The sequence below is a fragment of the Diabrotica virgifera genome, chromosome 5 (genome assembly GCF_917563875.1).
Source record: "Diabrotica virgifera virgifera chromosome 5, PGI_DIABVI_V3a".
Lineage (NCBI taxonomy): Eukaryota > Metazoa > Arthropoda > Insecta > Coleoptera > Chrysomelidae > Diabrotica > Diabrotica virgifera.
The window spans coordinates 261,941,557-261,964,742 of record NC_065447.1 but is presented as its reverse complement, the minus strand read 5'-3'; the positions used below and the strand labels follow the sequence as shown (position 1 = coordinate 261,964,742).

General features: G+C 32.9%; 1 protein-coding gene across 2 annotated transcripts in view; it reads left to right on the top strand.

Annotated features, from left to right (window-relative positions):
• Positions 1–4,157: 4,157 nt before the first annotated feature.
• Positions 4,158–23,186, top strand: part of LOC114329742 (RNA exonuclease 5) — a 34,418-nt gene continuing 15,389 nt past the window's right edge. The window contains exons 1-2 of one of the 2 annotated variants that reach the window (XM_028278948.2): positions 4,158–4,394; positions 4,612–4,824. In XM_028278948.2, coding sequence (XP_028134749.2) covers positions 4,631–4,824 — 194 coding nt within the window. In that variant the 5' untranslated portion in view covers positions 4,158–4,394; positions 4,612–4,630. Of the gene's footprint in view, positions 4,550–4,611; positions 4,825–23,186 lie in introns of both variants that reach the window. The other variant, XM_028278940.2, reaches the window with a different exon arrangement.

Below are 23,186 nucleotides of genomic sequence, written 5' to 3'. Positions count from 1 at the left end.
ATATGGTAGGGGAGCCCAAGCGGGGATTTTTGCAGTTACTCGAGCGCGTCAGATTATTACATGGGGAGAAACCTTGTACCCTGAAAATGGACCTCTACCATTATATTGGCTCTTAATACAAGGGAGTTCGTTAAGGGGGGGCCGAAAAAAACATATATCCTTAGAAAAACTCGAAATCGTCAGATTAAGATAAGGTAAGTTAAGTACATGCAAAACAGTATTCGCTCTGAGCGTTAACAAAGTGTCAAAGCAAAATCGACCGACCTGCTCATGGTGGCGGTTTTTTGAAATTCTATCAGGACGCTTTGTGTATGTTTAAATGAGACATTTAAAAAAAATGCCGTGTCCCGCTAGGGATATTATGTATTAATATAAACAGAAAATAAAAACGCACTTAGGGCCGGTACTTTATGTCCCGGTTAAACCTCGGTTAGCTAACCGGGGTTTAATCGGGACAGAAAAGTACCTCATAGGGCCTCTTGCGTTGTAATAAAAGCAATTATAATTATTATTATAATTATTTATGAATATAATAATAAGTATAATTGCGTTTATATCTATGTTATGCATATATTTCTGTCCCGATTAAACCCCGGTTAACTAACCGGCTGTTAACGGAGACATAAAGTACCGGGCCTTAATCTGATATAAATTCTTCTATTTCCAATATTGATTATCAGTTTGATTTTGTATACATAACCTCCTATCGCAGTTTATGTCAATAAATCTTTATTAACGAAAAAGAAAATATTTTTGTTGCACTATAAATTACAGTATAAATTAATAACTAATGAATTCTAACAATTGTATTCGGTTATTATCACTACAAAATAAAATATTCAAGTTTAACAAAATAATCCCATAAGACTCAATGTTAAAACGTCCTGACAAAATCTGACAGCGTGTCACGTGACTGTAAGTAGAGGGGAGACGCACGGAGCCAATATATTTCAAAAATCTGACGTTTTGAGCGGGGCGTGAGGAAATGAGTCCCAAAGTTTCACAAGAAAAAAGCGAATATTTCACGATATGAATGACACATCGAAAAACTAAAAACTACGAGCTCAATATTTTTCAAAAATCTATCAAATGATACCAAACACGACTTCCCAAGGAGAGGGGTGGGGGTAAATTTAATATTTTAAATACGAATCCCGCGATATTTCGCGAAATGAACATCAGATCGAATAACTGAAAAATACACTTATTCAATATTTTTTATTGCAGATTTGGATTCCTTACGTAAAAATAAGTACCTTTTATTCAAAACGTTTTTTCGAATTATGGATAGATGGCGTTATAATCTAAAAAAACGATTGTTGGAAATGGAAAATTAAATTAAAAATGGGAAGTCCCCACTAAAATGGCAAACTTTACTTAACTTTTCTTGATTTTAGGACCTAATAATCACAACCCAATAGGTCCCCATAACGCTCGAGTGACTGCACATTTAGCATACTTTGCTCCCCTACTATTACGCGAACTGTTCCACCAATATGCGGAACTTTCCAAACAACACTCTCCGTGAAGCATACGTTAACTCAGTGCAAAATATATGAAGCTACAAGAAAGAAGCACAACATCCCACCTCTTCCTTGGTCTTCCTACTGGTCGACGTCCCATCAAGGCCGCGTCTCACCATCAAATAATTTGATCAAACAGCTTGAGCAAACTTCGGAAGTACGTCAAAGTGACGTCACAATTGCAGTTTTTTTGAAATTCTAAAAATATGTGCTCTCACTCAGTCTAGTTTGATCAAATTTTTTGCATTGAGTTGTCTAACTTGTTTGTACTTTATTTAAAATTAAAATTTTTCATTATTATCCACAATGAACACTTAGGATGTGACGTCACTAACTGTCACTTTCAGTTTGCTCAAACCAGTTTGATCAAATTATTTGATGGTGGGACGCGGCCTTCTAGTTACGCGCTAAGCCTTCCTGCTAAACATTATCCGTTTTCGTATTTCCTCCGCCTCGCTGGCGTCCTCAGTCATTTGTACTCTGTACACCCTCACCCTCAGTCATATGTACATCCAGGTGGGTATGTGAGTTGTGGTGAGTTGTTTTCTACTTCAATATTAGCGTCGTCTATTGTCAAATTCTTTAAGTTTCGTTATTTCGTTGCCCGTATTAGGTCTTTAGTTTTATCTATGTTGACGGCTAACTTTATTTCTTTCGCATTTTCTTCAAGCTCCACATACAGTTCTTTGACGTCTCAAATAACTCTATTTTTATTATTTTGAGCAAAAAATTGTCTCCTCCAAGAAAGGGTGGCAATTTTTTGGTGTAACTTTTATTACGAGTAGGTATTAAGAGGAAACAGTAGCGATCAACAGGTAGGAACAAACGCGTTCCAAGATCGCGGCTGTAATTTTGAATATTTTGTCGAGATATTTGGCACACATATTCGTAATATAATAAAGAATGGCGGTACACAGCCCAATTTCAGAAATATGTTAGTATGTGGAAATTACTCTATAACTAAATAAAATATTGCAAAAAGGAGCTTGTGCCCCCATTAGAACAACAAAAAAATAAACTTTCTTCAAATAAACTTTTTATCTCATGCCTAGATTTTGTGTCATATTGGAACTAGTAAAATTTTTTTATCTCTAACAAAAAATCGAACATAAATCATAACTAAATAACTGATTAGTCAACATAGAGAAAGTGTCACTGTCATTTTGACAAACCTGCGTCAGATTTCTGTTCTGTTATCTGCATAGGGATTACGAACACTCTACAGCGCTACGGTAAAACATGGCGGATACGATTCGTATCGAGTGTTCGCAACAGAGACATGTTAAGGATAATCTTGACTAGGGATATGCCACTCAATGCATCGGGGTGTAACGTCGACATATGATTGAGTGGTCTAGCCATCTTTGTCAGTCACATGCGTGGGATCGTTTGGTTAAAAGAGATAGATAGACCACCGATCGACTGTTTCCGCGTTACGCTTTTTTACGCTTAATATCTCAATGGTTCGTAATCCCTATGCAGATAACAGAACAGAAATCTGACGCAGGTTTGTCAAAATGACAGTGACACTTTCTCTATGTTAACTAATCAGTTATTTAGTTATAATATGTTCGATTTCTTGTTAGAGATAGAAAATTTTACTAGGTCCAATATGACACAAAATCTAGGCATGGGATAAAAAAGTTTATTTAAAGAAAGTTTATTTTTTTGTTCTTCTTACTGGCGGTGCAGGCTCCTTATTGCAATATTTTATTTAGTTATTGAGTAATTTCCACATACTAACATATTTCTCAAATTGGGCTCTGTACCGCCATTCTTTATTATATTACGAATATGTGTGCCAAATATCTTGACAAAATGCGTTTAAGGGTGTCTAGTCGGATAAACTTTGATATATGGGAACACTGGAACAGGGGCAGTTTTAATTGTGGAACAGGTTAAAAATTTGGAACGGTCACACCACGAAAACGGCACATTTATTTTGTCCGACAGAACAGACTTAAACTCTCCGAACAGAGATTAAACTCTCATGCAAAAATCAGACTGCTATTTATCACCAGTCATAAATCCTGTCACTTGACATATTCCACATGTTCCACTCATTAAAACGCCCGTTTGGTGATAAATAGCAGCCTGATTTTTGCATGTGAGTTTAATCTCTGTTCGAAGAGTTTAAGTCTGTTCTGTCGGACAAAACACATGTGCCGTTTTCGTGGTCTGACCGTTCCAAATTTTTAACCTGTTCCACAATTAAAACTTCCCCTGTTCCAGTGTTCCCATATATCAAAGTTTGTCCGACTAGACACCCTTAAGCTATTAACAAATTTTCAGCTTGCTATTAATCAACTTTTTTTTCATACGCGGTATCTAGACCTAACCTTCCCATCAATTCACCAAATTTCAAGTGAACCAGTTCAGTCCGACAAAATTCTGAAGTACGTAGACTGAGTGACTGGACTATAAATGTCAAAATAAGAGCATGGTCTTCTCGAGCTATTCAGCACTGGTTCTTAAAAACTTATTTTTTTGCACAAGTATGTTTAATAATTACCTTATCTTAAATTTTTATATTTATTATGTTTCTTAATATTATAAACAATTTAAATCAACATTATTGTTATGCTTCCTTTAAAAAAAGTTTTTAAAATTGCAATTGACATTTCATCGGCATACCGGCAACACTGTAAAGACAACATTGAAATGTCTACGTTTTCTTAATTTATCTGAATTTATCATCTACTTTTTTTTCCATGTGCAATGTGTATAAAGAACGTGAATTAAAAATTAAATTAAATTCACATTCAAGCTTGAGACCTCTTGAATTATTACGACTAATAATTATAATAGTGCATGTGTAAAAAATCAATAATTACGTGTTGTTAAATAGATGTCAGACTTGCCATGAATCAGGTAAAGACAGTTTTCTCGTTTTTTTTCTAACCTATTTGGTTCCTGTCACCATAAATTAATCTTCAAAACAAGAGTATGCTAGTAAATTTTTTAAAAATTCTATTAAATGTATCGGTTGCAGTTTTAAACAAATATCTAATTTTCTTTACAGTGAGGTAATACCTGATGTCAAGATTTAGAAATTGTTTCACTCATTTTGACAATTTTGTTTTTTCAGTTACTGGTATGGCAAAAGTATGACAGGCTCTTCGAAAAGGAAATTTCGTTTGGAAAATAAAAAGAAAAAAATGGCGGCGTTAATAGATATTGTTAAATTAAATGAATATGATCGAAACCAGAAAAAGAAACATCTAAATGTTGATGAAAATCTTAGTGTGCCTCCAGTTAGGGAGCCGAGCCCCAAGCGATTGAAAACTGAAGATAGTGACGAGTAAGTTGACTCTTTTAGATTGTTATAAACTTATGTTGAGTGCATTACAAGGCATATATCGTCGGTATACTACGAAAACCAGATAAATGTCAAGATACTGAAATCGAGAAAAAACGTTTTTAATGTTTAGTGCTTTATTTTGAATTAACCGTACCAGTTGTGTTTGATATTCGATATGCTAGTGAAAGATGCATATATCAGAAATAATGTTCTATCATTAGTTTGAAATAGTTAAGGTGATACAGTAGCGATCAACAGGTGGCAACAAACGCGGTCCAATATTGCGAAAGTTCTGCAAACTTTCAAAAGTGAGGCAACAGTGCGTGAATAATTCGCCACACTAACAGTGATGTTTATACTATCAAAAACAATAATTTTTATACAGATAGGCGCGAAATGTTGCCATGTCAGTGACGTTCAATTTCTTGTTATAAAAAAATCGATTTTTAGTAGTTCCAATATTACACAAAATCGAGGCATGGGATAAAAAAGTTTATCTGAAGAAAGTGTATTTTTTTGTCTTTCTTAATGGCGGTACAGGCTCCTTTTTTCAATATTTTATTTCGTTGTAGAGTAATTTCCACATACCAACATATTTCTGAAATTGGGCTCTGTACCACCATTCTTTATTATATTACGAATATGTGTGCCAAATATCTCGACAAAATATTCAAAATTAGAGCCGCAATCTTGGAAAGCGTTTGTTGCTACCTGTTGATCGCTACTGTTTCCTCTTAAGGGAACTAGCTGATTAAACCTAAATTTAAGATCGAAGTGCGATCACTTACCTGGTTTTACCTGTAAATCATAATAAATCACACTGTATTAAAGACACTTATCACCTTTTTACTGAATATGGTAGATATACAGCAGTAGAAATATATTGTTGTCCGGCAAATATATATGTACGTTTAGTTGGTTTTACATGCAACAGAACTTTGATTTTATGGAAGTAAGTAGTGATATATTGTTTTATTTGAAAATGAAACGTTGGTTAGGTGTAACTTATTTGTTTATTACACAAATTATCTGCTGAATGGTAAGTCGTATCATTTATTGGATTTTACCTGTATGTAGAGCGTAAAAAGCTGAGAATTTTGGTATACTTAACTCAATATTTTAGAATTTGTCATTTATCTTGTTTTCGCAGTATACCGATGATATATCCAGTAGTGAACCTTTGCACACTGTGCGTTACAGTCGACACAGCCAACCGTTAGTGTACTACCAGGTCTATTTGTCTCATAACGCAGCCAAGGTGTTAATAAATTGACTTGAATTACTGAAGTTCCTCTAGTTTCCAACTGATAAACCCAGGCGTCAAATAAAGTGGTACCTATCACTTCTGACTTCTAGTACTCATCCTTTGGCCTTCATCTTTTGTAGAAATGTAGTAATAATATAATAACACATTCCGTGCGGATGGCATACATGTGAGCTACGTGATGTCTTGACCAATGTGCGGACGGCTCGCATGTATGCCATTGATTATACACATTTTAAATATGCATTTTTTTGTCAGTCATGAGTATAAGTCTTAGGATCATACACCCAGAAGCAATGTGTTAATAGATTAATAAATTGACTTGAATTAATATAAGCTGCATCCCATAAACGCTGAATTAGAGCCGTTTTTAAAATATGCTGGTAACATCTGAGGTACCCATTGCTTGTTGGTTAGTGGCAGCCAACCGTTAGTGTAATAAGAGGTCTATTTGTCCTCGCAGGCAAGGTGTTAATAAATTTACTTGAATTACTGAAGTTCCTCTAGTTTCCAACAGGGATTCTTCACCTTACACTCATCTAGCTTCTAAGCTAACTTAATTTAACCACCTGAGCCCCCTGCTCCACCAGTGGTATTTGCTTTTTCACTATGCATTACTCTTACAAGTCCCCTCCTACACTCCCACAAAATAAAGCGAGATACCTCACCTTGAAGAGGATTAGGTATAATTAAGGTTAAAATGGCATGTCTTCATTCATTCGACTTGAATTACTGAAGGAACCATTGATAGCCTCTAGTTTCCAACCAATAGGACCAAACGTAAAATAAACTACTAATCCTTTGCCTTTTTCTTTCAAAATGATGTACTGATGTTATGCTATTTGTTTGATTAAAGTTTGAGATAATTTGGTACATTCGCTGGAATTGAGTTACACAGCTATAACACTAAAATCAGTAGGTATTTTCTATAAAATCTTATAGAGCAATCAATATAAGACTCCTATTACAGAATTTGATCTTGAATTAACATCTTGGCTGCGCCAAGATGTTAATATATATTATATACACCTCCTAATGTACTCAATGCAAGTTTATAAATATTTCTAGGTGCAGCCAAGATGTTAATTCAAGATCAAATTCTGTAATAGGAGTCTTATATTGATTGCTCTATAAGATTTTGTAGAAAATACCTACTGATTTTAGTGTTATAGCTGTGTAACTCAACTCCAGCAAATGTACCAAATTATCTCAAACTTTAATCAAACAAATTATGGATCAAATTATGTCCCATAGTGAACCCTTGTCACTATTTTGTGTCAATATTAAAATGTGTTGTTTTGTGTATATTATTAAAGTATTTCTTAAAGTGCCTACTGTTTGTGGGCTCCAGCATGTTATTATTTTTGCATACACTTAGCTTATCTAGAAAAATTTTCAGTGGGGCATGCCGAAGATCTGTTCTGTTCCTAGTAGGTGTAGATTGTGACATTTTATGGACATTCAGTGTTGAGAAGTCTTCTTTGACAGCATCTCTAGCAGTATTCTAGGTGAATGGGATCACATTGTTCGATAAAAAATACAAATATACATATGGCATACAAAATTTGTAGATGTTACTACTTATACTAAATTTACAATCAAGATGCAGTAGAAATAAACAAACCAAGACACTTTAAATGCTACTAGGAGCACCTCGAATCATAATTTCCAATGTATAAACTTTGGAAATCATGATTTGGAATTTACAATGTATATACATTGTAAATTATGATTTGGGAGTGCTCCTAGTAGCATTTAATGTGTCTTGGTTTGTTTATTTCTACTGCATCTTGATTGTAAATTTAGTATAGATCAGGCTATTATGCAGACAACTTTTATAAAGAAATTTGAATTACCTCAATTTACTTTTGGAAGAGGTCTTTGATTATTAAGGTAATGACCACATGATAGTCACTTTTTGAAGGCAGTGGAGCCCTCAGCTGGCAAACAAGTGAGTCATTCACTTTCAGGTCAGATTCGCTACTGTTGATGAGTGTGTTGTGTGAGTGATTGGGCACAGCATTGAATGCTTTTGAACATATTAAGAACCAAAGGCATTGATGATAGAGACCCATGTACCTATCATATAAAACTTGTGACAAGTCATACAAGTCGATGGGAGGTTAACCAGCAAATGTTACATTCAAAGGAACATCAGACAGGGATACATTCTATCCCCACTGTTATTTAATATCTACTCGGATATAATTTTCAAATAGGCTTGGCAAGATGAAGACTTTGGAGTGAAAATCAATTGGTGAAATAATTAATAATCCTAGATTCATCAAAGACACTGTTATCTTATAAGATAGTCTCCAGGTTCTTCAAGAGTTATTCTATTGTCTGAACATGACATGCTTCCCTACAACACATCGAGACATGTACTCATTTTATATATCTAGGAAGCTACATTGCATATATTATGTAAACCAACTAGACCCAAGTAAAGAGACCAAATGCAGCATTGAAGCAGCTCACACATTTCTAAAAATGGAATCATTCTTTTGTAACCACAACTTAAACCTAAAATTATGTGAAAGAATGACCAAATGCTGTATTTACATGGCACAGAGGTGTGTAGTTACATGACACAGAGACAGATTCTGAAGGCTGATAAGATCAATCAACTAGAGGCTTTTGAGATGTAACACAAGGAGCTTATGTTACATAAAAGAATACTCCTAATACCCTGGACAGTGATGCAGATTGACGAAACTGTGTACACAGTGCCAAACAACTATTCCAATTAGCTGAAGACCATGAACAACTGGCTAATAATAAGTTTGTTCCAACACAATGAAAAACCATTTTATAGTAACATTATAGTAACAATGTATAGTACATTTTATTCGCGGTGTGCAAGTACTTGGAAGGGAATTGAGAAACGATCGTGCGCGAATAGCGGAGAAATATTGCAACTTTCTTAAATAATTCATATTGTCAATTGAAATTGTCAAATTGACGTACATTTCATATCTACTGTCAATGAAGAAGAAAAATTATATGTTGCTCAACAATATTGATATGATATGCAATTATTATATAAAGGTAAATTTAATTAATTGTATTTTGCTTGCAGTACTGCATTTTAATAACTAATTTTATTTACTACATACAATTGTTTACGTTTTAATAACATAACCTGAATCTTATTTTTTCTTCTTATTATTTTTTTGGACTATGGCCTTGACAATTATCCAGTAACCAGGACTAATATAATTGGCCAATATAATTAAAAGTGCGACTAAAAGTACAGAGCGTAGAAATAGGTGTTGCTTTGCCGAACTTGCACGGTCCCAATAGTAACGATCACGTTACTATAGAATAATATATTCCATGGGTTTTTTTGTTTACTGCTCAGGACGGTGGTCGTTACATGACGGTTTTTCATTGTCTTGGACCAATCCTGTAATTGCCAACTTTAGGGTACTTAATATAAGAATTAGATCTTTTATTTTATAATCTTTTTTATTTATTTTTGAAATTATTCTATAAATTTTGCTTCCTTGCACCGCCATGGATATTTATTATTTAATCAGTTATCTTTTATTTATTTTGTAATACTTGATTCAAGCACACAATATCTGATAAACCATTTTATATTATAGCAGATATAAACATTACAAAAATGCATTGCAACGCAAAAATCAAAGAAAAAGATAAACATGCATTAAAAAACGCGTAATTTTTAATTCAACTATAATGCATTATAAGTACATAATGCAAGTATGTAAGATACATAGTATGTTGTTTTGAATAAGATATTAATAACTCCAGAATAAGAGAATATTTTGCTAGTCAGACAATTTAGTAGTCATAATAATGTGTGAATCACACAAATTCAAATACCTTTTTTGTTTTATAAATATTTTACTGTCTCATTTCATTATTTAAATGTTAGCATAAGTTGACAATAATTATTGTGTTCCTTTCTCATATCTAGTGCTTAGTAAGTGTTTATATCTAAAGATTTTAATAGCAAGGAAGTCCAAAGGTAAAATATTTATATTTAATAATATGTATTAAAGATTATAAAACAGGTAGACTGCTACTCAGTGTTGCCAACTCCATTGGAAGCTATTATAGTAGGAGCAGGGAGATTATTATAGTACATTGGAAAAAAATATTGTACAAGATTTAAGAAATTTATTATTCAATTATTTATTATTATACACAATTATTGCCCTAGACTTCCCTATATATTTTCAATAGGTCTATTCGTGGAGCACATCTTGAACTTATCCAGAGGTGGAACGCATGCGCATTACAAACTGGGCGTCGGATAGGTCGAATTTTCCCTCTGAACAGCTAATGCGCAGGCGTTCTCCCTCTGGGTACGTTCAGGATGTGCTCCGCGAGTAGACCTAGTATTTTTGTGTATATGTTACAAGCGAAACCCGAAATTGGACAATCCTAAGCATTGTATTGAAAATATTGTACACTTCTAGCATTGTACTCCCAAACTGAACAATATTCGAAATGGTCGAAATTAAAAATGATCGAAATGCTGATCGATTTGAATCGATTATTATTGACAAGCGACACACCAAATAAAAAATAGAACATTTTTGGTTATCTTTTTTTTTTTTTTATTAAGTAAACCGCGTCAACCATGAAAGGTTATTGGCGGGGAAGAATTGTACATAAAATCAGATGTTTGCTTATAACAACTAATTAGAATTGAGAACTTAAGCTTATTTTTATATTAGATTGTACAATTTAGTTAGTTTTAGAAACTTAGTCACTTTATCACATTTACTATAGTTCAGAGCACTTTTCAGATCACTTGGTAAATCACTTTGAAGTCGTTCCAGATGATAGAGTGGGCAACTAACAATAATGTGTTCGATTGTTAGAGGAATATCACAAACATAGCACAGTTTTTGTTGTTCTTTCTTCATTAGGTACTGGTGGGTTAATCTGGTATGTCCTATTCTCAAGCGGTGTTGTATGACTTGGTCTCGTCGTTTTTGTGGCATTATCCCTATTGGTGACAAATTTGGGTTGATGCGTTGTAGTTTGTTGTCGTCAAGTTTTTTCCATCTTTCGAGCCATATTCTCATTGAAAATTCTTTGATGGTGATTTTAATGTCGGAATGAGGAATTTCTAGGAGCTCTTTATCTGGTCTATTCGTATAGCAGGCTTCTTTAGCTTCCCGATCAGCTTTTTCATTACCTATTATGTCTACATGAGATGGAATCCAAACAAATTCTACCCGTTTATTCCTACTGTAAAGTTCTTCTAGATCAATTTTAATTTGACATAGTATTGGGTGGTTTGGGTAAACCCTTAATATTCCTTGTACTGCGCTTAAAGAATCTGTGAAAATGACTGCTTCCAATTTGGGCTGGTTTGATATATGTTGTAGGGCTTTAGATATGGCATATAATTCGGCGGAATATATGGAGTACTCCTTAGGTAGCTGGAACTGATGTTTAGTTGTTTCGTCAACGAAAGCTGCGCCTACCGTTTCCATTTCAGAAGTTTTTGACGCATCTGTATATATTTGGTAATATCTTTTATACTTGTCTTTAATCTCTTGAAACCGTTGTAGAATTATATGTGATGAAGTATCAGATTTAGGATACAGTAGAAGATTGGTATTACATTTGGGGAGTTTTATGGTCCAAGGAGGAGGGTAGTTTATTTCATTGGAAATAACTTTCGGAAAATTGAAACCTGTAATTCTTTTACTAAATGATGCAGAAAGAAAGGGTTTTTGTTCAAAAATTAAATGAAAATTGTTAGAAAATGTGTAGGAGTAAGCAGGGTTATTACAGTTTGCTCCAATTTTCGCTGCATATTGTAGGCTTAACCTGTGTCTTCTAATTGAAAGAGGAGGTTCTTCAGCTTCTACATACAGACTCTCTACTGGACTGGTCCTGTAGGCTCCAAGTGCAAGCCTTAATGCGGTATTTTGTATGATGTCCAATTGCTTTAATAAACTATCTTTAGCTGAACTGTAGACTATTGATCCATAATCTAGCTTGCTACGAATCTGTGTTTTATATATATTTAATAATTGTGTGGTATCAGATCCCCAATTTTGATTGGCTAATACTTTGAGAATGTTCATATTTTGCATGCAAGATTTTTTAAGTTGTTGAATGTGGGTATTCCAAGTGAGTTTTGTATCTAATATCATTCCCAAAAATCGATGTTCTTCTACATACTGCAAATTTTGATTATATAGTGTTAAGCAAGACAAAGTCGGTTAAGCTTAAAAATCTTTCTATAGTATCACCTCTTTTATCTGTAGATAGACATCCCCATGTTGTACTATGTGCATTAAAGTCTCCTACTATTATTCTGGGTTTTGGAATTTGTTCTATTAACATTTCGAGTTGTTTGGGAGTGATTTCGGTATCTGATGGAATATATACATTACATATAGAATATTGTGTTAAAGATTTTATTTTAACTGCTACAACCTCTAATTCTGATTGTATGGGGATTTCCTCTGATTCCAAATGTGAATTAACATAAACGGATACGCCGCCACTAGCTTTACCAGCGTTTGTTCTAATTTTATGGTAGGCCTCATATTGTTTTAATGAGTATTTTTTATTTGTTGTGAAATTTGTCTCTTGTAAGCAGATAACTTGTGGATGTGTTTCTTTAATTAAAAGCTGTAGCATTTCTATATGTGTGAATACGGATTGAATGTTCCACTGAATAATAGCCATTTTGTTAACTTTTTGTTTGTTTTTTTTTTTATTTATTTATCGTTGAAAGGAGTATTTTCCTGTGATGCGTCAGTATCTTCAGGGGTGTCATCCTGAATACTAAAATCTTGATTTATTTTACTAAGTAGTTTTTTCTTGATTCTTGTAATTCTAGATTTAATTGCTCTTTCGTTCAACATGGGATATATTTCAGTTAGCATATGTCCCAACCCGTTTATATCCTTTGTGTATTCTAGGGCCAGTTCTACTGGGGTGGAAGAACCGTGAACGTCTTCTAAGAATGCTAGTAATTGGGTGTAATTTAGTACATATGGTGGTGATGCATCCTGGATAAATTGTTGGACTGGTTGTAATAATGACTCAATATTGGTAGTTTCTGAAGTGGGTTTGTCTAATTTGATAATTTTTTTCTTCTTTTTAATTTGCACTGGTTTTGGTTTTGTGAATTCTGTTGGTATAGTTTCTGTAGGAGTGGAGCAAGTTGGGGATGACACTTCCGAGTGAGATCGTTTATTTTTATTATCGGTATCAGTGCTGACCTGAGCATCCATTTCTTCTCGAGATTCGTCATTTACATGTGTAATTTGATTTTGTTCGGGGCTAGTAGATGGTATTTGTGAAAGAAAATTTTCCTCCGTTTGGGGCTTTTGAGTATTTTGTGGATAAGAATGATTTGAGGTACAGTCCGAGGAAACGTGACCAGTTTGGTGGCATTTGTAACAAGTTAGTTTATCGGAAAGAAAAATTCGGTAAGAAATATTTTCAAAATCAATTAGGACGGAGTCGGGTACAGTAACATTGTCTGTAGGTGCAAAGTAAACTTGTCTTCGAAAACTAAGAACATGGCTGTATTGCGGGTCTTGTATTCCAGCTCTAAGAAACGAAATCGAAGACATTAATTTAAAACCAAGATTGATTAAAGACTGTTCGATTATGTTATGGGGTATAGATGGACATACTTGGGATAGAACTAGTCTATTAGCGGGTGTAATTAGTTTACGTGCTTTGATTGTATGTTCTCCAATTTTAATTTCACCATGTTGACTTAGAAAATCATCTACGACTTGTATGCTTGAAAGGTAGATGCATATTCTTCCGTTTGACATTTTGGATGAAAACAGTACATTTTTTGGATGGACTATAGTTCCTACTGCAATGGTGTACTCTTCTGTTCTTATTCCATCTACTGCCGGTAAAATTATGGCCTGGTTTTTTGTTGGGAATTTTGTTAATGGTTGTTGCTTAGTAATGGTAGAATAAGTAATTTTTTGCTGATCGGGATTAATTGATGGACCCCTGTAGTCAGAAGTACCACCTGCCATTTTGTCAAATTTAATCTATCTTTTTTTAAATTTAAATTGAACTTTCATTTCAATAATTTTAATTTGGGTAGGTCCGACTCTGTTTATTTAAAAGTAAATAGTCGATCTAGCAATTAGCAAGATAATGCCAAGAGTTGAAACTAGTTTTTAAATAATTAATGAATACGAAATATAAATAATGTTCTTTGTGTGTACATAAAAACAATGTTTGTAATCAAACTACTGCGAATTTGGAAACTGTACTTACAGCTATTAACAGACCACTGTACACTGCTTCTATATATTTCGGTTTATAATTTAAATTTACAATGTTTCTTCTCAAAACTATAAAAATTGTGGAGCTCAAACTATTTCGACTTTACTACCTGAAATTTCAGGACCGGATTCCTTTTGGTTATCTAATATTTTTATATTTTCTATTTATTTATTAGAGTCGTTCTTTTTCGACTCAACAATGTGATAAAATATTGTGTCCAACTAAAATATAAATAATAATAGTCCAACTATAGAAATTGATTCTAGCATCTGAAAGTTTTACCTCAACATCATTGTTTATAGTTTATATCATAGTAATGGTAGAACCCAATCCCAGAGAAATCTCTTCGTGTATTTTATATATGGACAATAATTTAATCTTACAACCCAGAAACCAGAAACCCTGATTAATTATGGATTTATAACAAATGGGGAATAATCGTAAAAATCGATCTGAATCGATATCTGTCATATTCTCTTCACTTCTTAACTTTGAGGCATCGCTGTGATTCCCCGAATTCCCCAATAATACGATTTTCATGTAGATAAGCAATTTTGTAAAGTTTATAAAATCCAACTGATTTTTTAAAATCGTCTTAAAAATACATATTAAGAATTCCCTAGATTTTTCATAGAATTGAATAAAATTCCCTTTTTCCCTAAGCTGGTTCAAAATTCCCTAGGTCTGGTAACCCTGTTCATTATTAGAGATTTGATTCTCCCTCTTCCCTATTGGTAAATAATAAACTGGGAATTCCCGATAATACTATGGGGGGATCCCTAAATTCATTATTTGGTTGAAATTCGCCTTTGCTATGTGAAATACAGATTTACACTTACAAACAGTAGTAACTATTAACCGATTTCGACTATTAAATATTGGAGGGCGCTAGAAGCAAAGATCTTATACACATAGATTTGGCCAACTCCGAAAAATAGTGTAACGCGGAGCAGTTCGGGTCGGTGGTCTATCTATCTCTCTCTACTGGCGCTTAGCTTTCTCTCTCTAACATATGATGGCTGTCGCCTCTGTGTTTGTGTCGTTCCATTACTCCCACCTCTTGGTAGATACGCTCACACTCGCACGACAGACAAAGATAGCTAGACCACCGTACTTGATATCGACGTTACACCCCGATGCATTGTTTAGCATATCCCTAGCCAGATCTATTCTTGACATATCTCTGGCTAGAAGTCGTTTTTCAGATTAAGGCATTCAAATGTTATGTGTGGAGTTTTTGAAGATGCCAGTAGAAATTATAGTACAAAATACGTACTATATTTAATTTGAAATTTTATAGTACATGAAGTTGTAACTATCGTAAAAATACTGTAATTATAGTACGTTTGACATCACTGCTGCTACTTCTGTAGGTCTTATAATGATGTTATATTTTCCTTGACCTTTGATGAGCTGATAGACTGAGTTTTCTTTGCTTTGCATATACAGGCTGTTTAGTGTTGGATTAGATATAGACCACTGAAGGAAACGATAAAATCGGCAACATTGCTTATAAGAATAAGTTGCATCCTACTGTAGAATGACGAATGACTGAATGAATCGGTGCGAATCAGGTTCATTAGGTGGGAAGCGGGGAGACAGTGTTGCCATGTATAGGGTGTATATCTAATTTAAAGCCAAAGAGTCTGTACGCAGCCATAGGTCGTTTTCCACGTCTTTGATGACACGTGTCCAATAGTCTCTTTTTATGTTTCTTATCTTAGTTGTTTCTTGCATCTTTCACTTGCTGTTAAGTGTTATTTGTTTTGTAGCTACAATGGGTGAAACGCATAAACCATAGTAGATTTTTGAAGATTTTACTACACTTACAAAGCATTACTACGCTTACAAATGCTTTGTAACTGTTTTACTATATTTACAAAGCATTTAGTGCTTTGTAAGTGTAGTAAAATCTTCAAAAATGTAGTACATACTTGAAGCATTAGCAGGTACTACGTTTTATGCATTCCACCCAGTATCGTATCTCGTATAAACTACTGATTTTAATTTGATATTTTGGAGATGTTATAGTAATTTTCTTTCAGACCTTGTGGACCCCTTTTTGTAAGTTTTTATTGTTTCGTTGTATTTTTGTTCACACTTCGTTTATATTCCTCCCTCCCCTTGTTACTATGTGTGTCTAAAACTTTTCTTTTACGCGTCTTTTTGACAAGAGTTAAACATTGAGAATTGAAACTTATTCGTTCTCATAATCCTTAGTGCCCTTTAGGGCGTCGGATGTCGGGTTCCGTCTCTTATCCATTCCTTCCATGCGCTTCTATCGGTAGCCAGATTATTCATATCTATTATATCCTGGATCTGGTCCATCCATGTCTTCTTCGGCCTTCCGTCTTTTCTTTTGTTTGCCATTTTGGCTTCATGTATCTTCTTTGTTAGTCTCATTTGTTCCATTCGTTCTATGTGGCCAAACCAGCTGAATTGTTTGTTTTCGATCCTCCTCATTATCGGTTCTTGTTCCAACTCTCTCCTTATATCTCCATTTCTGAATCTTTCAAACTTCGTAAGAGAAATTTAAACAAACTCAATAAAAAAAAAAAGAATATGACTCTCAAACTATTTGCCTTGTGACATTCGTATATTATCTACAAGTATGTAGTATGTGTTTGATTGACTTTAAGCTGCATCTAAGCGCTTAAATTGCCTAATCCTTTATGTAAGATAAAAACATAAAGCACTTGCAAGCGTAATCTGTTGATAGAGGAAATATAAACAAAATATTTCCTAGAAGTAATAATGCAATTAGATTAGGAAATAGCGATTTTGGTTAACGATATTTTTAGATTAGTTTTTAATAGGTAGATACTAGACACGATAAGTTTTCAAGTAGGAGTAAATATATTAAATGTATAATAAAATTGAAAGGTCGTGGGTCCACCCTTAAAAAAAATCATTACCTTCTTCATAAGACTTTTTTTATTAAGGTATTCATGTCAAGTCGGATAACTTTTCTAATACGGAAAATTTTCGGGACGGGGGCGTTTCGTATACAGGGTGATTCATTAAGAATGTCCAATCTTTGAGATGTATATTCTAGACCTCAAAATATTAAGATTTAACCCAATTCATTTAAATAAAATGTGGCTCGTTACTGAGTTACAGGGTGTTTTATTTAAAAATTTAATAACTATTTTTACCCAGGGCTTTAAAACTATTTGACATATCCTTGTCATACTTTGCAGAAAGTGTAGTTGCCGTACACCCTACTAAATTATAATAAATAAACTTTTCTGGCTACTACCAGAGGCGTACGACAGGGGAAAGTGAATGGTTGACCCTTCCCAAATTCTACGCCACTGGCGAAATTGCTATTTTAGCACAATATTTCGATTTTCCAATACTTTCTATGTAAGTAATGTACTCTTCATTCGTAACGTTAAAGTCATTAGTTTAAGAGATATTTGAAGTTGAAAATGAAACGGCATAGCTATTTTGATTAATGTATTGTGCTCCTTCATTTTTAACTTTAAATATCTCGAAAACTAATGATTTTATCGGTACGGATGAAGAGTATATTATTTGAATAGAAAGTATTGGAGAATCGAAAAATTGCAATAAAATAGTAATTCCGCCAGTGGCGTAGAATGTGGGAAGGGTCAACCATTCACTTTCCCCTGTCGTACGCCTCTGGTACTAGCCAGAAAGTTTTATTTAATATATTTTAGTAGGTTGTACAGTATCTACACTATCTGCTAAGTATGATAACGATATGTCAAATACTTTTAAAATACTGTACCCATTACTTTAACAGTATTTGAAATTGCCGTATCATACTTGCCAATAAGTGTAGGTACTGCATACCTTACTAATTTATGTTAAATAAACGTTTCTGGCTATTACCAGAGGCGTACAGGGGAAAATGAATGGAATACTTTCTATGCAAATAATATACTCTTCATTCGTATCGATAAAATCATTAGTTTTCGAGATATTTGAAGTTAAAAATGAAGGGGCACAATATATTAATCAAAATAACTGTAAAGTTTCATTTTCAACTTCAAATCTCGAAAACTAATGACCTTAACGTTACGAATGAAGAGTATATTATTTACATAGAAAGTATTGGAAAATCGAAATATTGTGCTAAAATAGTAATTTCGCCAGTGGCGTAGAATTTGGGAAGGGTAAACCATGCACTGTCCCTGTCGTACGCCTCTGGTAGTAGCCAGAAACGTTTGTTTATCATAATTTACTAGGGTGTACGTCAACTACACTTTCTGCAAAGTATGACAAGGATATGTCAAATAGTTTTAAAGTACTGGATAAAAATGGTTATTAAATTTTTAAATAGAACACCCTGTAACTCAGTAATGAGGCACATTTTATATAAGTGATTTGGGTTAAATCGTAATATTTTAAGGTCTAGAATCTACAACACAGAGATTGGACATTCTTAATGAATCACCCTGTATACAGGGTGCGCCAAACCTCTGGTTTTCTTTGATTACTGCTAAACTATGGGATATACCAAAAAATGTTTTAAACAAAACTAATGTATATCAAAACCGTATATAATTTAAAATTATTTTTGATTATACTGGGTGAGTCAGAACGACGGTATGAACCAAATGTGTATTTTTTTAAATGGAACACCCTATATATTAAATGATTTTTGAATATATTTTTTTAAAATATAAAAATTTTGTATAATGTCTTGTAGCCCTAAAGTTAATAATTTTCGAAATATTTACATTTTTATTGAGAAAAATGGTAATATTTATAGGGTTGTGGATTATGTTTCCAAGGTAATAAAAATTTAAGTGGTAGGTCAAAGTTTTTATAATATAGTATCATTTTTAAATAATTTAATATCTTTTACTTATAGCCATAAAATATACAGTGTGATCACTATTTGCAAATACAAAATTTTCTTGAATTCAGAGACAGAGAGACTAGTCAAGGAAAAAAAGATACTATACCAAAAATGGTTTAACACAAAAAATGAAGAAGTCTACAACAGATATAGAGAAAAGAAAAGAGAATCAAGACATAAAATCATTCAAAGTAAGAGAGAGACCTGGGATCGAAATTGCCAAGAAATCGAAGCACACATAGGAGGACGAAAATGCAGTGAATCATGGAAATTTCTGAACAAGATCAAGAATAACGAAACACGCAACGACAAACTACAATTAATACCAACAGATAAATGGGTTCAATATTATAAGGACTTATTGACTGAACAAAGGCCCGAATACTCACAACCAACAGAGACGGAAATACAAATTGTAGGGGAAGAAATAAACATAAAGAATGTAGCAGTTAAAAATGCAATTAAACAACTAAAAAATGGAAGATCTCCTGGTCTAGGTGGGATCAATGCCGAACTATTGAAAAATGCAACTGAAAAACTTTTCGAATCTATTTATGATGCGCACTATGGAGTCATAATGATTTTTCTTGCAGGATTGTTTGATAAAAATACTTACCATTTACTGGTAGGCTAATATGGTAGGTAGGTCACCTAATGGTATGGTAGACTACCTAATATTGTCCGGCAAATTTGTAAGGATACACTCCAGTTGTCGAATGCACCAAAGTTTAGAAACCTCTATATTTACGAAACGCCCCACTCAAGAAAATTTTCCGAAATAGAGAAGTTGTCCGACTCGACATGAATAACTGAATTAAAAAGTCCTATGAGGGAGGTAATACATATTTTTTTAAATTGTGGCCCAAGGTCCATATAATTAACATAAATGCTTCTCATCTTAGTATTCTTTCTGTAACTATCATCAAAATTGTCATTTGAATCGAGTTTCCATTATTTAAACACCCTGTTCTACATATCAAAGAAAACGCAACGGTCTATCTCTTTCTTTTTACAAATGGCGTTATACTGTTAAAAGTATCGCCGCTTTATATGATAATTTCTACTCTAAATACTGATGAAACGGCCGCTAGCCCTTATGCTGCGTAGTCTATGGTCCACATTGACCTTACCCTATTAATTAAGTTGAGTAAATAAGGGTAATTTTATTTAGCAAAGGAAACCCTCTTTGCAAAGAAATTCCCGGCAATTTAATATATATTTCCGAACATAGGTCTCAAAGCAGGCCGTGGATATAAGTGCTTTTATTGAATACCACATTTTCAAGGCACATAATTATCACTTTAATTTTTTGTCTATTAGCTATGAATATAGTATCTTCTCTTAAGAGCGTAAGCGCAAATATTTTACGGTTATCCCTACTTTTTCTTTCTTTACACAGCAAATTATGTGTAGTAAAATTCTCATTGGTATGGAGACGTAAACAGTACTTGACAATGACATTGTCATGATTAACTTAGAGATGACTTTTGAATGTTCTTGGATAACCATTACTTGTATAATCGCTTAAATTATTAATTCAGTTAATTAGTGTGATAATTTTTTTCTTCAACTATGTATTCAGTGATTACAATAATCTATATACTATACAATAAAAACTAATAATCGAGAAGAGAGTAAAAGTGATTTTTTTAATAGTAATATATTGTTACTATGGAACGCTTAGATAAATTTTGAAGATCTTTAACAACAAAATACTTCGATCACAGAATATATCCTGGTGTATTTTCTGCTTGGATCTTCCATAAATAATAAACAATAAATAACCATTTATTACTTTCACGTCTTAAATCAATTATTATTTATCAAATACACTATCAATATTATTTAATAAACAACTCAAAATATTTCTAAAGCCGTGTCAGTGTCAAATATTTAGTAACCTTGTTTGTCACTGTCTTGTCACCACATTCTGTTCGACGGAGTGCGTTGTATGACAATGATAGCGAATGTTTGATTAGGAAATTATCACCATGAAAAATGGTGTTAATTTTTTTCGAATCCTGGAAAAACTAATAAATATTTTTGAAAAATTTAAACGCAGAATGAGAGACTAAATTATTACCGAGGGCCGAAAGTCCCTTAGAATAAAAAAAGTTTCTTTTAAATGAAATATTTGCAATTAAAATCACACTAAATTTTCTCTTTTTTTCCACCTCTGTAACTTATTAAAATAAACATTATAGAGGTTTTCAGGAACTTTCGGTCCTCGGTAATAAGGTAATATTTTCTCAGGATTAGAAAGAATCAATCCATTTAAATAGCATTGGACTAAGATTTTGCGCCTACCTTGTTAAACATAATTTTTAAAGAAAAAATTAGATTTTTAAAATTTTAAAGAACCTAAATGTATGGTGTTATCATAGTCCAGGGCGCATCTGTTTTGAGATGGACGTTGAGAGGTGACTAAAATTTTTTTCCGGAAATTGCTTGAAAATAACTCAAATAATAATATTTGAGTTATCCTTACACTCAAAATGGTCCGGAACATTGTTTAAATAATCAGAATGTCAAAATATGAAGGAAAATTCGATTTTTTATTGGTTTTTTGATTATAACATTAAAACTATTCATTTCTGAGAAAAGTTTTACTGACATAAAAGTTGCGTAATTAAATTTCCTACAATATAGAATTGGTTAAAAATTTAAAAAATAGTCACCCTTGTTGCAAAATAGCAATAATTGCGAAAAATACCATACAAAAACAAGTATTCGCATTTTACGTTTTTCAACCATTTATGCTACACTTAGGACCTTCATATTTTACCCCGAAAAACTTTATTATATAGAAAAAGGACACTGTAAATTTCATTAAGATCGGTTTAATAGATTTTGCAAAATAAATTTTGCAATCCAGCTTTCGCAAAAAAAATTCATTTTTTTTAATGTTGCAGGACTGAAAATAAAGCAGATAACAAGTTGATTTTCTTTGCTTATAGAAGTGTACTGTACCTTTCATTTGCAATTTTCAAAATTAAAATCGATTAATTACCACGGCGTCAGGAAATTTTTTAAATAAACATTAATTTTTGGTGCTACGCGAAGGACAGCCGTGTTCGATTCACACAAGTTGAATTCCACCAAAATTTCTTCCAATCTTTATCTAATATATTATTTTCTTACTCTATATTTTGCTGTATTTTAATATTTTAATTCCACAAAAATCAAACTTATTTTATTATTGTTTATGAAATATTGTTTAAACAATTGCATATGTTTAAAAATAATAAACTTTTATTCTCTAAGTTAAAATATATGAACAAAGAAAGTTTTTGCTAAAAAAGTGTTATTTCAAAGGATAGAGTATGTGTTTTTATTTTGCAAGAAAAAAAATTATTTATTTATATCGAAATGTAATAAAAATTAAAATGTATTAATCATTATCTAAGGTCATTGGAATGCCCAATCAGAGCAAACTATCCGCTGTCCTGCGCGTAGCACCAATAATTAATATTTATTTAAAAAAATTCCTGACGCCGTGGTAGTTAATCGATGTTAATTTTGCAAATTGAAAATGAAAGGTACAGTACACTTCTATACGCAAAAAAAAATTTCAACTTGCTATCTGCTTTATTTTCAGTCCCGTAACCTTTTGAAAAATGAATTTTTTTTGCGAAAGCTGGATTGCAAAATTTATTATGCAAAATCTATTGAACCGATCTTAATGAAATTTACAGTATTGTTTTACTGTATCACATAGTTTTTCTGGGTGAAATATGAAGGTCCTAAGTGCAGCATAAATGATTGAAATACGTAAAATGCGAATACTTGTTTTTGTATGGTTTTTTCGCAATTATTGCTATTTTGCAACAAGGGTGACTATTTTTTTTAAATTTTAACCAATTCTATATTGTAGGAAATTTAATTACGCAACTTTTATGTTAGTACGATTTTTCTCGGAAATGTATACTTTTAAAGTTATAATCAAAAAACGAAGAAATAAATCGAATTTTTTTCTTCATTTTTTGACATTTTGATTATTTA